Source organism: Coturnix japonica, chromosome 2, assembly GCF_001577835.2.
Source record: "Coturnix japonica isolate 7356 chromosome 2, Coturnix japonica 2.1, whole genome shotgun sequence".
Taxonomy (NCBI): domain Eukaryota; kingdom Metazoa; phylum Chordata; class Aves; order Galliformes; family Phasianidae; genus Coturnix; species Coturnix japonica.
In genome coordinates this window covers 67,720,211-67,741,596 of record NC_029517.1, presented here as the reverse complement: position 1 = coordinate 67,741,596, position 21,386 = coordinate 67,720,211, and the positions used below count along the sequence as shown (strand labels likewise).

Here is a 21,386-nt window from a genome sequence, read left to right as displayed (position 1 = left end):
TAACTTGCAATGCTGAACTGTGAGGTGGAGTGTGTGTGTTTGCTTTGTTTGTTTTTATCATTATCTTGCTATGTTTTACGTGTTTACTAATTAACTGTTCTACATCAGTCCCAGAATCATTTTAGGGCTTGAAGTTAGCAGCCTGCCTGCCCTCCTCCATTTCTCTCCAGTGCCCATGCCATAAATTACCTAGGTACACGTGTTGCACTTGCCTTCATAGCTCTCTTTTAAAATAAACTTTTTTACATATCTGGTAAGTATTCACTTAAACAGTGATACTTGTGTTGAGGGCAAATCAACAGAAGCACAGGCACTTCAGCTAAACTGATTTGTTTTCCTTCCCTGTGTAGCAGTCAGTTTACACTACTGCTTGTGTAGGAGGGGATCTGCTGTCCTTTGTTAGCTTTGTATTGTTGAAGTATTTATAAAATCTCTCGTGTTTCATTTTGTGCCCCTTGCTAACTGAAATTCCTTGACCTTTCTGATTTTATTCCTACATGCTTTTACTATTCTACTATAACTGCGCTTAGTCACATAATTCTGCTTCCGTTTTTAACTGTGACCTTAGATTTTTTTTTGAGCTCATTATGAACAAGCATAATGGTCTATACTTTGTATCCTCCTGAGTGGGAATTGTTTGGGTTTGGGGTTGGTTTTTGGGTGGGGGTTTTTCTTTTTTTTTCAGATTTTTTTCCCCCTAAAATCTGTTGTCCTTTCTCTGGTATTGTCATATTTTAGAATTGAAAACACATTTCATAATCACTGTCATCCAGATTACCTTTCCCCTTCCAGTCCTTAATCAATTCTTCTCAATTAGTCTGGATCAAATCTGTAATCAATGTTCCTGGCTGTTTATAAAGCCAGAGTTCTTGTGCTGACAGCTGCAGGCCGGAGGCAGTGTCTCAGCAGATCTCTACCTGTGTCTGTTCTACACTGTAAGAAGGCTCTGTAAAAGTCAAACCTGGCCTACATTTCAAATTCTGCTGCCTAAATTTCAAGGGAAAATGGTAAATACACACTTAATGGGAGACTGTAGTGTGCTCTTTTCAGTCAGTCATTTTATCCCTATTTTATAACATCCCTATTTTATAAAGTGATTCAATTTCTTGAATTCTTTATTTGAAGGTACCATGCTTACTGATTTGACAAGCATTTTGAAATCCCACAGGAAAGTACTGTAGCTTTGTAGAAATGGTGCTCCTTACCTGAGTGCCAATAAGGGGCGATTGTCGTATTGTATGCACATTTATCAGTGTTCCTTTGGTTTTTGAGTGTATTTTTCCTTGCTTATGGTAGTTTAAGGAGGTCAGAGAAAGTGTTCAAACTTGTTTAAATGGTTTAACTTTCTAAAGGTTTAATCTTGAACTTTCATTTTCTTAGCAGTGGGGCTTGCTTTGACAGTGCTGAGCTGTCACAATTCCCTTTGAAGCTGAAGGCTGCTTTCTGAAAGGGTGGCTCTCAGTGTTTAACATGTCTTATAATTAAAATACTAATTTTAGTTTTGTAATTGGATTAAAGTGCCTAACAGAAAGAAATGGAGTCCAGTTCTTGTAAATTGCAGTGGCACATTAGTGAGTAATGATGAGTCAGTAAAACTGCCCAGATATCAAACTTCATAAACAAATACACAAAACCACCTTTTAAAAAATGCACTGAACTCCCGTATGCATTTTTATTTCATGTTAATAACTAAAGCAACAAGACACCTCCCTGGCTTTAATGTATAAGACAGACTGGATCCCTCATGGCTGTCCTGATCTGTTGGGTACATAATGTGTTCAATATTTATTTCTATATGTAGGTATGTGTGCATAGAGAGGAGGTTTGTGTGAATCTAAGTGTGTGGTTTTTGCAAAACATGCAGGTTAGAGTAGATGTTACACACTGGTTAGTCTGTTTACTACATAGGAAACTATGTGTGCCCTTAAAGGAAGTTGGGTGGGTGAGGGAATAGCCTTTGAGGTCTGGAAAAGGAGATAATAACAGTATTAGTTTGTAGATAGTGTAACTTGTTTTTTGGTAGGGAAAGAAGAGGGTATTGCTAGCAAGTGACCTCACCCTTCTTAGTACCAGAGGCTTCATACCCTCCAAAAGCAAGATCACCTTTCTGGGGACATCTTGGTTCATTGTAGAATAATAATAATAATAATGTGTATTTCATATTCAGAACACCCAGTCTTTCCTCCTGCCTGGGTGAAAATTATTATAGGAAGATTGTACAAAAGGGCCAGGAGTCAGGACTGCAGAATATGGTTGTCCAGTAAGTGGGAAACTGTGGCGGACTGGCAACCTCATTAATTTATTTTTCTGTTTTATGTTTCCTTCCTTCTGCTCCCCCTGCGATGCTCCTGGCTTTGTAGGTTTCTAAAGTCAACGGAGTCACTCGAATGTCATCTCCGAGTGCAAATGCAGCCAGTGCCAAAAAGATGAGAGACGTCAGACCTTCACCGTCCAAAACTGTGAAGTATACTGCAACGGTGACAAAGGGAACTGTCACATACACCAAAGCCAAGAAAGAACTGGTCAAGGAAACCAAACTAAATCACCACAAACCCAGTTCACCTGTCAACCACACAATCTCAGGGAAACTAGAAAGTAGCAATGCAAAAACCCGCAAACAGGTGCTATCCCTTGGAGCATCCAAGTCTAACAATACCGCTGTTAATGGTGTAAAAGTCAATGGCAAGTTGAACCAAAAGACATGCACTAAGGAGGTGGGGAGACAGTTAAGGGAGGGGCTGCGCAATTCGAAGAGGAGGCTGGAAGAGACTAATTACATAGACAAAATACAGTCGCCCACCAAGAGAATGAAAGGGGCAGTCAACTTGGCAGAAGCTGCGAGCAAAAAGGCAGTTGTCGAAAAGCCTTTGCTGAATGGACACCTTAAAAAGGAAGTGCCAGAGAAGAATTTGGAAAGAAATAGGCCGAAAAGAGCCACTGCTGGAAAGAGTACGCCAGGGAAACAAGCACATGGCAAAACTGAAAATGCCTCCTGTGAAAATCGTTCTACCTCTCAAGCGGAGTCCTTGCACAAGCCACAAGACTCAATGGGAAAGCACGAAAAGGGCAGTAGTAAGTCTGGGTGGGGGATGCTGGGGGAGATTCCCATCCTTAGGCCCTCCACCAAGGAATTTCATGACCCACTGATATACATTGAGTCAGTCCGAGCTCAGGTAGAGAAGTATGGGATGTGCAGGGTGATTCCTCCTCCAGACTGGAGACCTGAGTGCAAGCTAAACGATGAAATGCGGTTTGTGACACAGATTCAGCACATACACAAGCTAGGCAGGCGCTGGGGACCCAACGTGCAGCGGCTGGCCTGTATCAAGAAGCACCTCAAATCTCAGGGCATTACCATGGACGAACTCCCACTCATAGGTAAGGGCTGTGGTTTCCTTGGCCTTTTGCTGCTGCTTGTTAGAGTCTGTGTGCTAGTTTATGCTCCGTTTGCCTGTATGCTTAACCAAACCTCTGTTCAATTAACACTGCAGAGCCTGGCTCTCTCTCTTTGTCCACCAGTCAGATGTGGTGCAGGTAGGTCGTGGGAGAGCTTTGCTCAGAGGCTTTGCATTGCCACCTTCCTCCTTCCAGCTCTGTTTTGCCCAGGGAAAAATGCTGTTACAGCATCCTGGTCTTCAAATTTCAGGATCTTCGCCCCTACTGTTTATTTTATTAAGTAGTACAGCTGTGGGTATTAATAGTCTTCGTTTAAATGTTATTTTGGAATATTCTTGGACAGTACCAAAGACGTATTCCAAACAGGTTACAATGCTGCCAAGCTAGAATACAAATATTTTCCCCCCTTTCTATAAAAGCATTTAACCAAGGGGAAAAAATATCTTGAAACTGATTTCTATTGGGGTACTCAGACACTTCAAATCACAAATTTGCAGTGACCTGCTGACATTTAACAACCATTAAGTGTCAAGAATAGGCAGTAAAATGTGGTTGATTGCAAAATGGAGGTTTCATTATTTCTCGCAGCAGGTGTCTGCCAAGGCTAATGCCTGAGTAAGAATCACTTATTTAATAGAATTCTTGGTTTATGGTCTGCTGTCAAATATGACACGTGACAAAAATGTGACAATAGTTTGTAAAAACATGACAACAGCAGCATACAAATGAACTGTTGAATGATTCACCTCCATCTCAGCTGCCTTTGCAGCCATGACATAATAACAAAGTTTTGTTTCCAATTTGTGTTAACCTTCTCCTTTGTTTTTGAAGTGTTTTGAGTCAGAGCACACAGGATCTGCGTGTTGCAACTTGAGGCTAGAGTTTTGCCTTTGAGGCATTATCCCATCAGAGGCAGCTATGAACACTAGTTGGATTAAAGGACACACTTTTCTGTTTAAACTGTTCACAATGCTTCCCTCCCCTCTCCCTTCCACCCACCCCCATATTTTAAGACTTTGTTTTTACGTATGGTAAGTGGGTGCACATGCATAAAAGCACACGGAGAGATGATGAGGTTCACGGTGAACCAATGAAGGGCACAAGAGGGAATGATGGTGTCGGAGGAGGAGGAGTGAGGGTTAGTGCTCTGTTGCAGCAGCCACGCAAAAACGTTCAAGGAAATCTGAAAATTAAAATCACTCAAGCAGCAATAAGTGAACATTTTGTATGCTTAATGTATGCAATGGTTATATGCTAATAGAGACGAGTAATGAATTAAATTTACATTGGCGAGAGTGAGAAGAAAATGTGCAAGACAGCTCGATTAACACTCCTGGAACAATGGTAACTTTTTAATGAAATACCTTAACTCGGCATTAAGATAGCATTACTGTTAATTATTTTTATTATTTAAGTACCTAAGAGCCTAATTAATAGGCAAGGTTTCTATTCTGCTGGGTGCTATATAACTGGAGCAAACAGCGATCTCTTATAAGATTTGCATCCTGTATATCCTTTCTGCAGTAATTTTGTAACCTATCTTGATTTAAAATTGAAAACAAAATGGAGTAAAGAGGCTGGAGATCATCACTGTGCAAAGATTAGAAAACTGTTGGCTCTGGCAGGAAAGATATAAAATCATCCATGATGATAAGTGGGTGCTTATATAAGTAGACATTCATACACACTCCCCCCTTTTGGGGCCAAATCACATTTCCATCGAAGCAAATGCAAGTTTAGCCAATAACTTGGCTTGGTATTAAATGCATACCTAAAGATTTAAGATTTTTTTTAATTTTTTTTTTTAAAGGGCTTGCTCATTTAGAAATATTCCTAATGTAGTGAAATTGAGACTCTTTTTTTTTTTTTTTTTTTTTTTTTGTAGACTCTTTTTCTGTAACATGTGCCAGGTCTTGTATTTTAGCCACTTTGCTATAGGCACTTTAGAAATGAGCTTAATGAATTATTTTATTTTGGTTTATCTTTTCCCTCTTCGACCTTCCAAGGAAAGTTTAAGCAACGTACTAAGGCCAGTCCTGGAAAACATCAGCATGAGATATAAATGCTTCCAAAAGCTCTGACTGCGTAAATGGAATTATAATTGAGACCATTTTGTAAACCTGAGCTGTAGCTGGCCCTGTGGAGCATCTGCTGGATATATGGGATTTGATTGAATGATGTGATACTTACGCTCTTATATTGCAGAGTGATTATGAGCTATCATTCCATTATGCTGGAGAATATTGCTATTCTTAAATACACCATAAATAGGGTTGAAACTAGGTCCTTAAACTCGGTGTGCACAATTTGTTGCCCCACAGAACATGTATAATACAAAACCTGGAAGATGCTTTTATCAAAGTTTGGAGTGTGTTACTCAACTTCATATGTTTGGCTGAATCGATTGGGATGAAAAGCCACCTTAAATTATACCTTCCCTGTATTTGAACTGTGTGTATATATAATACGAGACTAAAAACGTGCTTTCTGTAATAGAGGCCAGCTTGAGTGTTACTTTATAGGGAAGGTTAAAGAGGGAAGAAAGAAAAACTTTCAATAAATATATATATATATCTTTTATTCCAATGGTATTGACCTATCCTTTACTCCAAAACATTAACATTATGACTATTAAAAAAACAATTAAAAGAAAAAATCACTCAGCTAAATGGTGCTACCACGCAGTTCTGCCTCCAGCTTTGTCATATACTCCTCAAAGCCTTCCCTTTTGTTCTGGCCACAACCAAAACCCTTCCCTCTTTCCTCACCTTAATCCAGTGCTATGTAGGTACCACTAGCAGGCAACCTCTGCAGCCGATAACATGTGGACATGAGGGGTTGGTGCAAGTGGTAGGAAAAGGGGGAAGGGCAGAAGGAAGAAGAGTTGTGGGAGAGAAAATTAAGGAGACTGAAAGTTGGCATCAGCAATCGAAATACAGCATGGGGAGATTTGAAGAAAGTAATAGTGCTTGCATAAGCAAGCAAAATGATAAAGCTGGACCTTTAAGATGCTGTAGCTGTGCATCCAACAGTAGGTATTTACCATAATGCTGCTTCTTGCACTTCTATTTTATAATAGCATTTCTAAGTGCTGTGAAACTGCTGTGGTGTAATGATTTTATACTTTAGTTAAAGAAAAAAAAATTGGGAAGGAGAAACAGCGTGACAGCAGTGATGACACCGGTTTTGTATGAATTCTTTTTCCCTTCAGTGGTGTCCTGTTGAATTGTAGGTTGTCTTTGGCCAGTTTCTTAATTCTGCTGATGATTCATTTCTGCGCTTTGAGAGTATTTATGATGCTTCTTTTATTGCACATCATCCATTTGGCTGCTTTTTATGCTGAAGTTTGTATAATCTTCTGTTTTTATTTTTTATTTTTTTGACTGGAGTGTGAAATGTGCTAGTCATCTTAAAGCATACCAAACCATAACGGGATATACAATACGGATGGCCTCAAAATGGGAGAATGCATCTGGAACTTCTTACATTGTAGCTGTTGCCAGCTGTCTTTCTAGCACCAGCCCTCCTCCTCCTCCCCTCTTTAAAAAAAATGTGTTGTAAAAAAAGATTATTTTTTTCCTACCTGTAGTGAAAATGATGATGTTGTGTGCTTCTTTCAAATAGTTATTGTATGCAAAGTCTTGCACAGATGTGAGATAATGGATATTTCGTCTCTAGAAAGGATGGATGTGTGTCATCTTGATTGCCATTACCTTTCTTGACAGTTGTTTTGCTTCTTCCCCATATGAAATAATTTCGGTGCTGGTGGCAGACAAGGGGAGGGTGACAGTGTGTGGGCACTTAGAAGTTGGACAACTCTTGTCTCTTCTACCAGTGTACAATTACAGGGGAAAGGCACATGCCAGGTGATGGCTGGGGTTGCTTAGAAAAGAGATGGTGTGAAAGAGTAAATTTAGCCCTAGGGAATGCTGTTTCAAATAGCAAAGTATGATAATTCACCAAATCACTCAAGTTAACAAAATAGCGGTGTGTGCCTGTCTAGAGTGGGAGGCATACAAGATGGGGACCATCCTGCTGCGATGCCCAGGTGACCAGAGCTGTACAGTTGGCACATTTCATATGTGCCCAGCCTGGCTCTGTGCCACTGGCAGGAATGCTTTCTGCTTGAAGCCTGCAGGTTTCCTAACCAGCTCCTGTTTCCCTTTCCCCCCTTTGCTGCCTGGCGCATGTACACCCCAGGAGGCTGTGAGCTCGATCTGGCCTGCTTTGTCCAGCTGATCAACGAGATGGGGGGGATGCAGCAAGTGACTGACCTCAAGAAATGGAACAAACTGGCAGACATGCTACGCATCCCCAAAACTGCACAGGACAGGCTGGCCAAGCTGCAGGAAGCCTACTGCCAGTACTTGCTCTCCTATGACTCCCTCTCCCCTGAGGAGCACAAGAAACTGGAGAAGGAGGTCTTGCTGGAAAAAGAAATCTTGGAGAAGAGGAAAGGACCTTTGGAAGGACATTCGGAGAATGCCTACAAGTTCCATTCCTTGCCCCGGTTTGAGCCCAAAAATGGACTCATCAACGGCGTGGTTCACAAAAATGGCTTCCGCAACAAGTTAAAAGAGGTCGACGTCCCACTGAAGACGGGCAGGCGGCGGCTCTTCGCTCAGGAAAAGGAGACCACAAAGGATGACGAGGAGGAAGAGGAGGAGGGAGTTCTTAGTGACCTACACAAGTGTATATACAAGGTAATGAGGCAAGCTCTGCTGGTTTTGTTGTGCTGAATTGCCTTTGCTACGGTCTGGGTTGCACCAGGGTTTTGGGGAGATTGTGGGCTGTCGCCATCGGGTGGTCTGTTGGCTTTGTTCTCATCCGCCTGGCTATTGTGGCATGTCTGAATATTGGATGGTGTTACTGTCATTGTAAGACATGCTGCACTAGGCTTCCCACTCTGTCTCCTTGTGAGAGGTTCTTTGGATAGCTCTGTCCAATTATCCTTGCAGACACAATTTTTATTTTCATTTTATAGTGACATTTAGAGTAATGTTCTGCTTTCTCAGTCTTGCTTCTTTGCGAGTCTCTTGTAGTAGTAGTAGTAGTAGTAGCGCTGCACATCAAAAATAGCATCACTGGCAATGCACTACATTTAGAAAGGGCAAATTGAAATGCAAACACTATTTTCAGCTCTGATGCCAAATTTTGCTCAGCACTAACAGTCACATGAGTGCTTAGTCCTCCACATGTCAAGTACACCCATTTACAAAAGAGTGCTGACTCTTTGGCTGTATTTTATTTGGCAGTCTCCAACACTTGAGCAGCATTTGGCACTGCAGCCTGCAGTACAGTTTCGAGTTGTGTTGAACTGTTAAGCCAAGCTCGGGAAGATATATAGCATTCAGTGTCAGTGCCCAGTAAAGGAATACTCTGTTCTTCCTTTCCCAGTCTTGCTTCCATCACTAGGAAATGAAGCCAGATAGCCCAAAGTGGCTTAATATTAAGCTATTTAGAGACTACATGAGCTCATGACTTCGGCTTTAAAAGCTTGCTACAGGTTTCTTTGTAGCCTATTATGATTTGTCAGCCAAAAATTATTTTGTTTGGGGACTCTGTCCTCAATCCTACCTCTGAAAAGCAATCTCTTTGCTGTGTTCCTATTGGACAGAAGCTTATCTAATGACAGCAGCAATTGTGAATACTGGAGTGACATTTCTGTGCTTAATATACTGTTCTTAATAATGTTAAATGAAAAATTCAATATACCTTCTCCTGCCTCTGCTGTATGAATCACCTCCAGCTTGGTGGAGGGAAGAATAAATAGAAGTTACGCAAGGATCTTGACCCACTGGAGTAACTCACAAGACTTCTGGAATGAGCATTGTTCATTACTAGGGTGTTTGATAAGACTTAAGCTGAGAAGGTGCTTGGCTTGAGGATTTAAGCAGAGAGTACATTACAGAATTGTACAGAACATGCATTTTAATCCTCTGTTCTCTATTTTTCTTGAGATGATGGTTTCCTTTTTCTCTGTGTGTGTGAACAGGGGAGCGTTACTTTCCTTACTACTGTGTTTCTGAGAAAATCTAAATCTTTTTTTATTAACAGAACACATCCTCATGTTACAGTTTCAGCAGATGATGGGATTAGAATGGTACATTTCTAATTCTCATTAAAAAGAAAACAAGAAAACCACCCCCCTTTTGTAAATGTCCAGGTCAATAGAGTGTTAGAATAACATAATCATATGGGTGTAGCCCAGTTCAGACCATAAAGTCTATACCTCAGACCATATGGAGAGGTCATAAATTTAGGGTTTTGCATGGTGATTTTTGCAGTCAGCGTGTGCTTGAGCTGGAACGCGCTTTTAGAAAGAGACATGCAGTCTTCCAGGAGCAGTTACCATTGTATCGCATGTCAAGGTTAGAGTAAATCTCCTTTGTGTTTGGCTGATTTTCTGCCAGGACTCCCAAATTATTTTCAGTGTTGCTCCTTTCCAGGCTGTAAGGCCTGCTGTGCTTTTAAATGTATGCTGCGGGCTGCTGCATTTGCTTTCTTTGCTCTCTAAACGTATGGCTTTTCTACTCGACTGTGATACTCTGTTGTTGTCAGTAAGTACACTAAGTAAATTGCAGTTATCAAAGAGCTGTCTGTTGGAAGATTTTCACCATCCTCTTCTTACCTGGTGTGAGCTCTGAAAACTATTTAAAAATCTGGAGTGGGGCTGACTGAACACAGAGCGCTGGTTGTTGTACAGGACAACCTGAAGGCTTTCTAGCAGACCTGTTGCAAGGACAAGAAGAAGAAATCACCAAAGCCAGTTTTACCAGCCCTTGCAGGAAACTGGCCCAGAAAGCCCACCTTAAATTCTCTTCAGCCATGTTTGCCCTCTGCTTAACAGAGGTCTCTCATTCCCACCTACAACCATGGTGAAATCTCCATTTCTCTGCTCATTTATCTGTCCCTTCAACATCTTGAAGGTTTGCAGTGCTGTAGGATCCTTCTTTATGCCTTCCTTCCCCTTTCTGCACCATGGCCAGGAGTGCTGTCCTCCATGCAGACTTGCTGATGGTGCCGTGGGTTGATTCTCAAGGCTGATAAAGAGCCCACAAGAAAAAAATCAGAAGAGGAAGATTTGTCCCTTAAGTTATTTTGTGCCATGTTGTCACAGCAGCAGAGACTGCAGAGTAGCTTGAAGCTCCCAGGATGGCTGATGAACCTTTGAAACATTTTTTGAGGGCATTTTGAAGGATATTTTTACTTGTCGGCACCTACTTTTGTGTTCTGATCAAGGTGCTCCACTGGAGCATTTAAAGAGTTTTCAGAAAAAACATTAGAAAAGTTTGGTAAAATCCCTCAGATTTAAAAAAAATAAAACAAACACACACACACACAAAAAAAAAACAAAACAAAAAAAAAACACAGAAAAAACAAATTAAAAAAACCCAGAAACCCCTAAAAAAATAGCACATTTTGATCAAGGGAACATTGTCAAATGCAATTTTAAAGGGCTAAACTGTTGAATTTTTCTTTCTCTTCTTGCTTGCAAATCAGAGAAAAGGAAGGACATGCTTAATCTTGGAAGATCAATCCTCATTTTTGCTCCCCTTTGTAAGATGAGAGAAAGCTGCTGCAGAGCGTTTGTTAGCATGCGAGCCGTGATGTATATATGCTCAAGTTTGACGACTGTTGGTGCAGGCCCTGCATTTTATGAGAGCCTTTGTTTTAAGAGGATGCCTCAGTAACTGATTCATGAGGGCATTAAAAGATGAAGGAAATTGCTTATTGTACCACAGAGCTTCCAAGTTTATGGGAATTGGAGGGCCCCAGGACATGGGCATTTCATAAACTTTTGTTACAGCTGATTGCATTGCGATCAATTAAAAAAGTGACAATGTTACAGCTATAGGAGCTCGGCAAAGTGATAGATAGGCTGCTGTGTAGTTGTTCTCAATATGGTCTAGGGCAATTGTAGTTCTCCTGCCTTCTGTGCCTATAGAGGATGCTTCCCAGAGCTTGCAGCTATTATAGATACAAAAGAATGGGTACCAGAAAGTTAGATGAAGCTCAGACAGCAAACCAAGTCATATCCTCTTCTCACATAGCTGCTGTCCTGCAGCAATGCCAAGAAAGATGCACTCATTCGGCAGTTTTACTGTATTTTACTTTTCTCAGCCTTGTAATGAGCTGTTCCTTGCAATTGTGCTACTTTCACTGGATGGGGCATGCCTAGTTTATTGTGTTCAGGCGGTTACTGTAATCTCAGTAATCTCTATTTTTTGTGACCCCCCTTCTGTGTCATACAGTACTGGTTTAATGCTGAACATTACTGTTAATTTACCGAATTGTTTTTTCCGTTTCTCTGTATGTCAAGAGCATAGTCACACAGCCCTTGGGACCTGAGTCTGACATTCAGGTAGGGCTGGGTACCGGTTCATTTGCAACATGTCATAGACTACGAGGTCATGTATCCGGCTGCTGTAGTTTTCAAACACAGAATGCTGTGTTGGATGAAGCAGTGCACGTGGCTTTCTGTGAACGCTCAGCTGGTCTTTGAAAGGGTTGGTTTGACCGTACTGTTTTGAGAGGTGAAATGTCATTTTAAGGTGATGAAACTTCTCTAAGGTTTGAGAAATCTAATAAGAAAATGTCACATGCTTCCCGAAGATATTTTCTTCATTTGTGATTAGAAGTTTAAGCATGTAAGGAAAAGAGTTAGGCCAGGGGAGATGGGGACACCTAGTTTTATTTTCACTTTTAATTTTATTTTCTATTTCCACAGGGTAGGTCCGTTTCTTTAACAACCTTCTACCGAACAGCAAGAAACATCATGAACATGTGCTTCACAAAGGAGCCTACAGTAGCTGAAGTAGAGGTGAGACCAGCACAAGGGGTAGTAAATGTTTTGTGTTGTGGAGGTGGAGCATAGAGGTTCATCTTTATTGATGTTTAGAAACTACCATTAGTGGTTTAATGTGGGGGATGTCTGATGTGGGGAAAAAAAATAATTCATTATGTGTAGGTGTGATAGTGATTCTTCCCTTCGGTTTTTTAAACGTTTTTCATAAAGGTATTGAACTGCGAGAAAGACTTTTTAGTGTACTTTGCAATGAAGCACAGGAGCAAGTGGGGCTAATTCCTGTCTTCACAATCCACCAGTGCTTTTTAGTATTTGCAATCATGGAATCATTAAGGTTGGAAAAGAACTCCAAGATCATCTAGTCCAGCTGTCAATCCATCCTCACCATGCCCACTAAACCACATCCCTCAGTGCCACATCTACACATTTCTTGAACATCTCCAGGGATGGTGATTCCTCCACTTCTCTGGGCAGCTCGTTCCAATGCTTGTCTCCTTCTGAGACAAATTTTTTCCTAATATCCAACATGAACCTGTCCTGGCACAACTTGAGGCCATTACCTCTTGTCCTTATTTCTAAACGGTGTTTTATGTTGAGTTACACTGAGGTGATTTCTGGGACTTAAATTTTAATGGGAAGTACCTTGTTCAAAACCCATCACCACTTTCTCTCCCAACAGCAAGAATATTGGCGGTTAGTGGAACAGAAAGATAGCCATGTAGCAGTGCATTGTGGAAAAGTAGATACCAACACCCATGGGAGCGGCTTTCCTGTGGGGAAATCTGAACCATTTTCTAGGTAAGGTCACCGAATCTGTGCCGCCTGCCCCATTTGCGTAACCAGGTGTGGGAACTTGCTGCCAGTGGGGCAGCACAGCGCTGGCTTGACAGCAGGGGCATGGTGCTGACATATGTTTCCCTCTGGGTCCCTTTTAACAGGCATGGGTGGAACCTCACAGTCCTTCCTAATAATACAGGATCCATCCTGCGACATCTTGGTGCTGTGCCTGGTAAGTAGGATTCTTTTTCTGTGTTTGTCATGTGTGCCCTCTAAATGTGGTAGTGTAGTCATCAAAGCCTTCTCTCGCTCTGTCTAGTCCTTTTGTTGAGTAGCTGCCTAGGTAGAGATGCAGTTGTAAGTAGCAGCTCATACCTGTGGGATGGAAATCAGGTTTTAGATATAGACTTAATGAATGGTTAAGACCATGCACCTGGGAGGAGCTGGTTGTGCTTGCAGCATCACTGTCTGTTGTTGTCAGTACATCAGTGTTCTTGTTTTGTGTCAGGGTGATGAAAGACATACAGCTTTCTTGGTGCAAACCTGGACAAATGTTGGGTAAAGCTGCACACAGGTTTTTTTTTTGTAAATGAATTGTTGCAAGTGTCACAAGCTCCAGCCGCATCTGTGTCATTAGAAACATTAGCTGAAAGCAAAATCCAGTCACCTGGATTTTGTGCCTGGACCGTGCCAGTTAGGAAAGAGGATTTATGTTAACGTGTATATATGCACTGACACTGAGAGGCAGTCTTCTGTGATCAATAGCATTGAGCTTGGGTTATGAATATTTGTAAATAAACCAAAGGATAAAATTTTTTGCAGCTCTTAGAAAATAAATATGTTCATCTGCTAGATATTTCAGTAGTGGGAAATGCTGGTGTCATTAAATAAATTATTCTTTGTGAATTATTCACTCTGATAGGCAGACTGCAAAAAGCTCACAGGTAGAAGAATTGCAACTGAAATGCCCTCAAACTGTCTTTTAATTAGAAATTGCGATTACTCAAAACTCATTTTCAATCTCTGTTTCAGGAGTGACAATTCCTTGGCTAAATATTGGCATGGTCTTTTCTACCTCATGCTGGTCTCGAGACCAAAATCACCTTCCATACATTGACTACTTACACACTGGTGCTGATTGCATTTGGTAGGTATTACCGTGTTTGTTTTCATGCTCACTGCAGTGGCTCTCTGTAGGCTGGTGTTAACAGCAGTTTTTCTAGTACCTTTTGTGTGAATGAATTAACATTCAACTAAACTTCTACCTAGAAGTTTAGTCTTCACAATGGCAGGTCTAATGAAAAACATAGTATAAACTAAGCATTAAAAACCTTCTTTCTGGGAAGAAAAGTTTTGGTTTATCTTCTGTGATCTGTTCTGAGATACTTAGCAATGAACTGTTTCTGCTTGAGATAGGGTAGGAAGTTTTCATGAGATGGAAACCAGCACAACAGCTGGTCAGGGCAGGCTTCCCTTAGGCTGACAGAGAGATACTTGTCCAAGCTTGCTCCGTATTATCATTGGGAAAGTGACTGAATTCATACTCTGACTAAATAGCCACCATTTTCTTATTTTACATATCAACTCTGTATCTACCAGATTCCTAATATTTTCTATTGTGATTTTTTTCTTTCTTTATCATATGATAATCATTTTTAATTATGATTCCACACATCGTTCTAGTGCCTAGATGCTGGCCATTAGTACTCAGGTGTTAGCTACGTTTCATATGTTGGAGACACTTAAAACAAATGGACTTAGCACTGAGCTTACAAATGGTTATGAACATGGTGATCCTTTCCGAATTCAATGCGTATGTGCTGCTACAGATGATGATGAATTAAATTACAATGGAAGTACAACAGCTGATGGAGGAATTAGTGGAAGCAGGTGCTGCCGGCATGTCACGTGCCTTTCTGTGACATTCCGATGATAATGGTGTTATTACCCAAGAGGATCATCAGTGAGAACAGTGAACGATAAGCAGTATAACTGTTTCTTGACCTCAGAAAATCAATTAAATGGAGAACAAAAGTTACTGAAATGCTGACTCCCACCGAAGGTGAGAAGCTGATTGCCTTTCAACAGTTTCAGCAGTTCTCGAGAACCCCGAACAATGGGAGCCTTCGGCTCATTGAGCAATGTGACAGGAGAAGGTCTGGAAGGCCTGAAGTGTATGTGCTGCCCTGCTGCCACACTGCTTGCAGAGTCAGCAAAGGCCTTTGCATCCAGGAGTCCCCATGGAGTGGCAATGTCAGCCATTCTTTGTTCATGCGCTAAGTGTGTACTTGTTCACCTTTAATGCCTGTGCTTCTCAGCTGGTGCTGATGTCAAGGGTGCTGACCCAGCTGACTCTGCATGGCCCAGAACGAAGGGTTCAGAATCTTGTTAGAAACATATAAAGCTCCTTAATTTCTCTAATTTTGTCTCCTGCTGCACATGCTAGCTCCAGGATAGGGTCCTGTGTGGCTGTCACATGTGAGCAGCTGCCCTGTGAGAGAAGGAAATTTGTTTTTCTTCTCTGCATCCCTTGCGTAGACTCTGCTCCTGGGGTGCTACTGCAGGAGTGCCTCTCTTTAAATATTGAAAGTTGAAGAACTGTTCTCTGTGTGATCATACTAAGGGATAAACACTGGATTATGCTGTGAACTTGAAGGCTTCTATCTCTTTCTGTCATGGGCATTTCATGGCTTCTGTCCCTCTTCTATGAGTCAAGAATCTGTAATAGTTTATAATAATATGCTATCAGAACAAATTACAGAGCAAGCTACATTATCCTCAACCCTAGGTGAGTCTGTTTCCCTCTGTGACATAGGTATAGGTTTTAGCGACTGTAAAGTACAAAGAGAAGACATTCAAGATATCTAGGCTAAGTTCTGAGGTCATTTTTCATGCTGTGCTTGTCAAAATGCAGTGTTGTGATGTTGAAAAGATTTGAATGCAGCCAGACAGTGGTTTAGGGGAGGGCACTACTTGTTTTTCTAAGCCAAGAAGAAGAAAACAAAAAAGCCATTTGTATGGGTTAACTTATATACAGACAGCCTCAGATGTACTTAGAGTGACTGCCTTGATGAAACATGGGTTAAAATACCTTATTCTAGTGTAACTAGTGTAATGTTGTATACACATGCAGCTTTTCTACAGTGCTCACTATTGACAACACAGGTACTGCAAAGTATTTGATACACAGCTTGCCTTTAAAATTTCTGCTGGGACATGATAAGGTTCTTCCACTTCATCGCTCTAAAATCCTAGGATTTCTTAAAAAGGTCCTAGTCATTGCTAGTATGTTTGTAAGTAGCCAGTCTACGTGTGCCCAGACAACTGGCTCATTAGAGCCTGTGTTGCAGCTACAGCTAGCTGTACAAGCACATATTGTCATATCTTCTGGCAGTCAGCTTGAGGATCAAGAAAGAAAAATCAAAGTCATCATAAATACAGTGAGCAATAGTAAGATGTTCAAATCATAGGAAGTACAACCTCCTATAGATTCATCATATGATGCATATGCAGTTGATATTAGTGCACATCACAAGGGTCCTAACAAGGTCTGTAAGGTTGGCAGAATGCTTTCTGAAATAAATGGTGAGATGTGGACAAATGACAAGGGAACTGCATTCTTTTCCCCAAAATCTTTCCAGATTTAATTCTCTTCCACTGCTTGCCAAGTTTGGAATAATGGCTTTGTTGTGTGAGTAGTGCGGGGGCAAATGGACTCCAGACTGAGGTCTTAAAGTTTGAAGTGAACTCTAATAAGTCTTGATAAATTAAGCAATGCTTTTTATTTGCCTGAGCATAACAAATCCAAATAAAGTAATGTCGCAGATAAACCCTACCATGGCAGCAGCTCAAGGCAAGTTTGGCAACCCCAAGATTTGCATTGTGTTTCCAACCAAGCTGTGCTGCTCAGAGTGCAGTGGTCAGGCATCAAGTGCCACGTCATGGAAACAGGCATTTCCTGGCAGGCCATCATTTAATACCCTTCCAGCAGGGTGCAAGCAGGAGTGGGACATTGCGTAGCAGTGAACTGTCACTGTATTGCATCCCTGCATCCAATAAAGTAGCAGTTCCCCAGATGTGCAGAGCCAAGTCCTGACTTTTCTTTGTTACCTTTTGCCATTTCTGGGAAGGGAGCACAGACAGGACCGCAAGTTTGTTGGCTTGAGAGGAAGGTGTGGTACACACCCAGTGGTTTTAAATCCCTCTCCTTCTTTTTTGGCTGTTCTTAGTCAGTCTTACGTTCATTGCAAGTGAAAAGATGTGAGATTTGTTTAGTAAGGAAGCAAAGAAGGCACTAGGCTATTTTGTGTACTAACGAGTGTAATTTGTGGTTTCTTGATTATTACGAACAGAAATTGTTTGTGCGCAGTTAGTAAATGTAATCATTTGTGATAAAAGAGTAGATGTATTGGTGCTGAAGAGATGCAAACTTCTGCTCGTAATTAGGTGTTCCAGTGCCATTAAAATGCTCATCATGCTATTGCTGATTTTTCTACTTCGATTCTGTAGAGTGCTGAATTTCCAGTGTTTGGGGATTTTGCGTCCTTTGGCATCGAGTGAACACCGTCAGACTGAATTTAAATGAACAGCTTTCCATTAATCCTGAGTGTTTTACAAAAATGACCTGTGTGGGAATGTCTAATTTCTTTCTTTTAATCAATGTCCTGCTCTAAATTGCCTGTTAGTGGGGACCATTATTTGTTCCACAGTAAATCTCTCTCTTTTCCTCTGACAAAACAACAGGTATTGCATTCCTGCTGCGGAGGAGAACAAACTTGATGATGTGGTACATACCCTGCTGCAAGCCAATGGCACTCCAGGGCTGGAAATGCTTGAAAGTAATGTAATGGTAGGTTAACGCTGGGGGGAGGTATTCCCAGTTGAGAATCCAAGGATAATAGAAGACTGGTGTTCAGACCTATTTTTTCTCTTTACGTTACACTGATGATATTGCAAAAATCTGGAAACTACATACTGGCATTTTTTTAATAAGGCTCATGTGATACAACATTGAAAGAAAAAACAAACATGACAGAGCTGGAAATGTCCACTTACATGTTGTCTGTAATGTATTTAAATTCACAAAGTGAGTGCTTTGTAATCAGTTCATCTGCCATGACTGACACTACGGTAACAGTCATGGATGCGAGAAGCCAAATACATTGAAAGATTTCAAAGTGGTTTTTTTTGCTTTTTTTTTTTTTTGGCTTTTTTTGGGTTTTTTTTTTTGGCTCCCCTGTTTATTTTATAAACATATATTGTAATTTCCATTTAGTGCGCTTAAGAATAAGTTTGGGAGCCCACAGCAAATTCCTTGGCTTGCAAACATCTCTAACGGGAGCGTGAAAACAAGATGGATCCAGTGACAAGTCTGTCTGAAAAGTTCTAGATGGAGAAACAAATGGCCTGCATTACTTTTGACAGACAGCATGTTTTCGGGTCTTAGTGTTTTGTGGTTCTTTGGCAAGAGAAAGCTTAAACTATTGGTTTCAGAAGAGACGCGTGTCATTCTCACTCCAGATAACTTACATTTCTGTGTGTGTAGAAGGGAAGAGAGAAAGGAAACAGAGCAGAGCTGTTAGCAAACATAGCTTTTCTCCAGAGCGAGTAACATGTGGCAGTACCTGGGAAGGAAGAGATTAAACTGTACAGCAAGGTTCTGACTTTTGTTTGCACATTGCTTTTATGTCTTTGCAGATCTCCCCAGAAATCTTGTGTAAGGAGGGGATCAGGGTGCACCGTACTGTACAGCAGAGCGGGCAGTTTGTTGTCTGTTTTCCTGGATCCTTTGTGTCTAAAGTGTGTTGTGGCTATAGTGTTTCTGAAACAGTGCACTTTGCTACCACCCAGTGGACAAGTATGGGTTTTAAAACAGCCAAGGTAAGTTGAGAAAGGGAGTTAAAATGGATTCAGCACCCTGCTGTCTAAAACAACAGCAGAGCAGACATTCCAGGACAGATAGCATTGATACTAGTGCAACTGTGTCTATTTTTGTGGAGCATTAAATTAAAAAAAAAAAAGGAGAAAAAATAAAAACAACCCAACCCTGCAAGGCATAAGATGATGCAGTGTTTTCAGAATAGCAAGTGAGATAATAATTGCTAACTAAAAACTGCTGTATGTTTCAAGAAACCAGAGGATTGTTTTGCCTGCAGACCTGTTTGCAGGGAAGCTTTTTGAAAATCCCGTCAGAGCTACCGAGTCTATATTGTATAATGCTTACTACATTTTCTAGGTGATGTTTTCTAGAACCATTAGAATCTCAGGTGCGAGTATCTGGATAACTGTGCTTATTAGCTTTTATGGTAGGCAGAGTCAGTTAACACTCACAGCTGTACTGCTTGTCTCTCTCTGCCCCTTTATTCAGGAAAAGCTGTTGATCAGGGCAATTTCAGTTTTAATCAACTTGAAAGTTCTTAGGTTCACTGACCAGCCCACGCAATACCAAGCTGTATATAAAACGTCCAATCCCTTTTTCACATGACTAACTGAGGTTGACAGTCAGCAGAAAAACAAACAGCCAAATTGCCCAGGAGTCGGGTTTTTTTGCTAAGTTTCCGTGTTCTGGGACAAACAATGTACGCGGTTAATTGTGTGCCCAACCTTCTCAGATACACTATGGGTTCCTGATGCTATTTTGGTCCGTTTTCTCACTATGCCAATAGTAAATTATTATTTACAGCTTCAAACCAAGTGGTTAGAAAGTAATTAAACATAATATGCCCACACCTAGGTTTTGGTTCTTTAGAGTTAATGGAATTCTTCCAGCCTGGCTATACTAACTGTATATTAACTTACTTTGAAATAAAAGTTATTTTATTACAGATTTATTTTGGGGGAAGGTGGGAATTGCATATGTGTGTAGGTAAGGAATGAGAATCCTGAACTAACCTTTTGTGTCTGAAGGTATACTATTATATTATCTTCATATACTGTATTTATTGCTGTACTGAGTATTTGTTTGATATTGTGAAAATGCTACTCTTGTGAGACAGAAACCACTATGCAGCAATTAAAAAGCTCTTCCTGGTGCCTCAGATTCTGAAGAACAGTTTCTTTTGATTAACTTTTAAGAGCTTTGCACTGGGTAGATCTGATATGGCTGAAAATCCAGCAGACGCTAATCTATGATAACCTACCTTGGAAATTGAAGTCACAGCTCTTACAAACTTTACAAGAACCACAGAAGTGTGTTTATATCAGAATAACTCTGGAAACTCCTACTACACTGCTCTTTTCCGTCTTTCTTTTCCTCCTCATCTTTCTTCAAACTCTCCTACATTCTCAACTCTCTTTAACTTTTGGAAATCCTTCCTTTGGAAGTTCTGCCTTTTTCAAGGCACTTTGCCATTTTCAAAAGCTGACTGGGATGATGGTTTTCAGAGGTTATGAAAAGTTCTGTGTAATGAGCAAGATTCCCCCTTTGGACTGTTAATGAACTCTGCCAAACAACTGTACCCTACTGTCTTTCAGTTCTGGACAGCAATATTGACAGTTTTTAGCTGTTTGATATATTAACCTTGTTTTCCCTCTGTGATACTGTGACTTGATTTTTATAGTGACTCTTTATATAACTAAACAATGTTGTTTCACTTCATGTATTGAATGACCGCTCAATCTTCTTTAATATATGCAAAAATGAAATTCTGCATCTGAAATTGCATTGATTCCAGTTCATAAGGAGTTGGGATAATCGTTGGGGTAAAGGGACTTTGTATAAAGCCTTGTGCAAAGGAACAGACAGGTTTAACCAAAGGTTGATTGGCAGCAAACATCAAACTGGGTTGCTGGCTTTGGAAAAGGACCCAGAGAGCTTTGGAGATGTTAAACTAAGGAGAAAGCTTAAGGGTATGGAAGAGATTGTTTTTTGGTGGCAAAGGGGTAACTTGAAATAGGGCACTTTGCAGAGTCAGTAAAATTCATTTAGGAAACAGAAAAACAGAAAATTGGACTAAATAAATGCCAGCTTGTCCAGAGGTGTGGAAATGAGTTGGGATATGTGGTTTTTGAGGAGGGCTTTGGTAGCACAGGGCTTGCCAGAAACTTGGTGGGAAGGAGAGACTCAGCAGGTTGTGTAAAACAAGAAGCACGGCTCTTACACAAGAGGGAGCTTACAGTCAAATCAGTTGGGTTCAACTCCGTCATAAGGGATGTAACTCCTGAGCACTGATCTTCCAGTCTAGAGCACTGTGCTCCTGACTGTCCAACCACACGCAGGCAGGGCCTTCATGTGTTTCCCTCCGAGCTTTTAGTTTGGGTTAGGTTTGTGCTTTTAAAGCACCACACAATTATCACTCCTTGATTTCTGCCACAGAGCTGGCTTAGCCTGAGCAGACGAGGTTGCCTTCAGATGAAGCAATAGTGGAGGAGGCACTCCAGAAGTGCACTTGAATGTCCAGCAGTA

The 21,386-nt window shown here is 40.9% G+C and overlaps 1 protein-coding gene across 3 annotated transcripts in view; it reads left to right on the top strand.

Annotated features, from left to right (window-relative positions):
* JARID2 (jumonji and AT-rich interaction domain containing 2) overlaps positions 1–21,386 on the top strand; it is a 197,456-nt gene that overhangs the window by 166,194 nt on the left and 9,876 nt on the right. For all 3 annotated transcript variants that reach the window (XM_015854676.2, XM_015854679.2, XM_015854678.1), the window contains 8 exons: positions 2,361–3,378; positions 7,597–8,099; positions 12,128–12,220; positions 12,885–13,003; positions 13,144–13,214; positions 14,015–14,129; positions 17,726–17,831; positions 18,680–18,862. In XM_015854676.2, the coding sequence (XP_015710162.1) occupies positions 2,361–3,378; positions 7,597–8,099; positions 12,128–12,220; positions 12,885–13,003; positions 13,144–13,214; positions 14,015–14,129; positions 17,726–17,831; positions 18,680–18,862 (2,208 nt within the window). The remainder of the gene's footprint in view (positions 1–2,360; positions 3,379–7,596; positions 8,100–12,127; positions 12,221–12,884; positions 13,004–13,143; positions 13,215–14,014; positions 14,130–17,725; positions 17,832–18,679; positions 18,863–21,386) is intronic.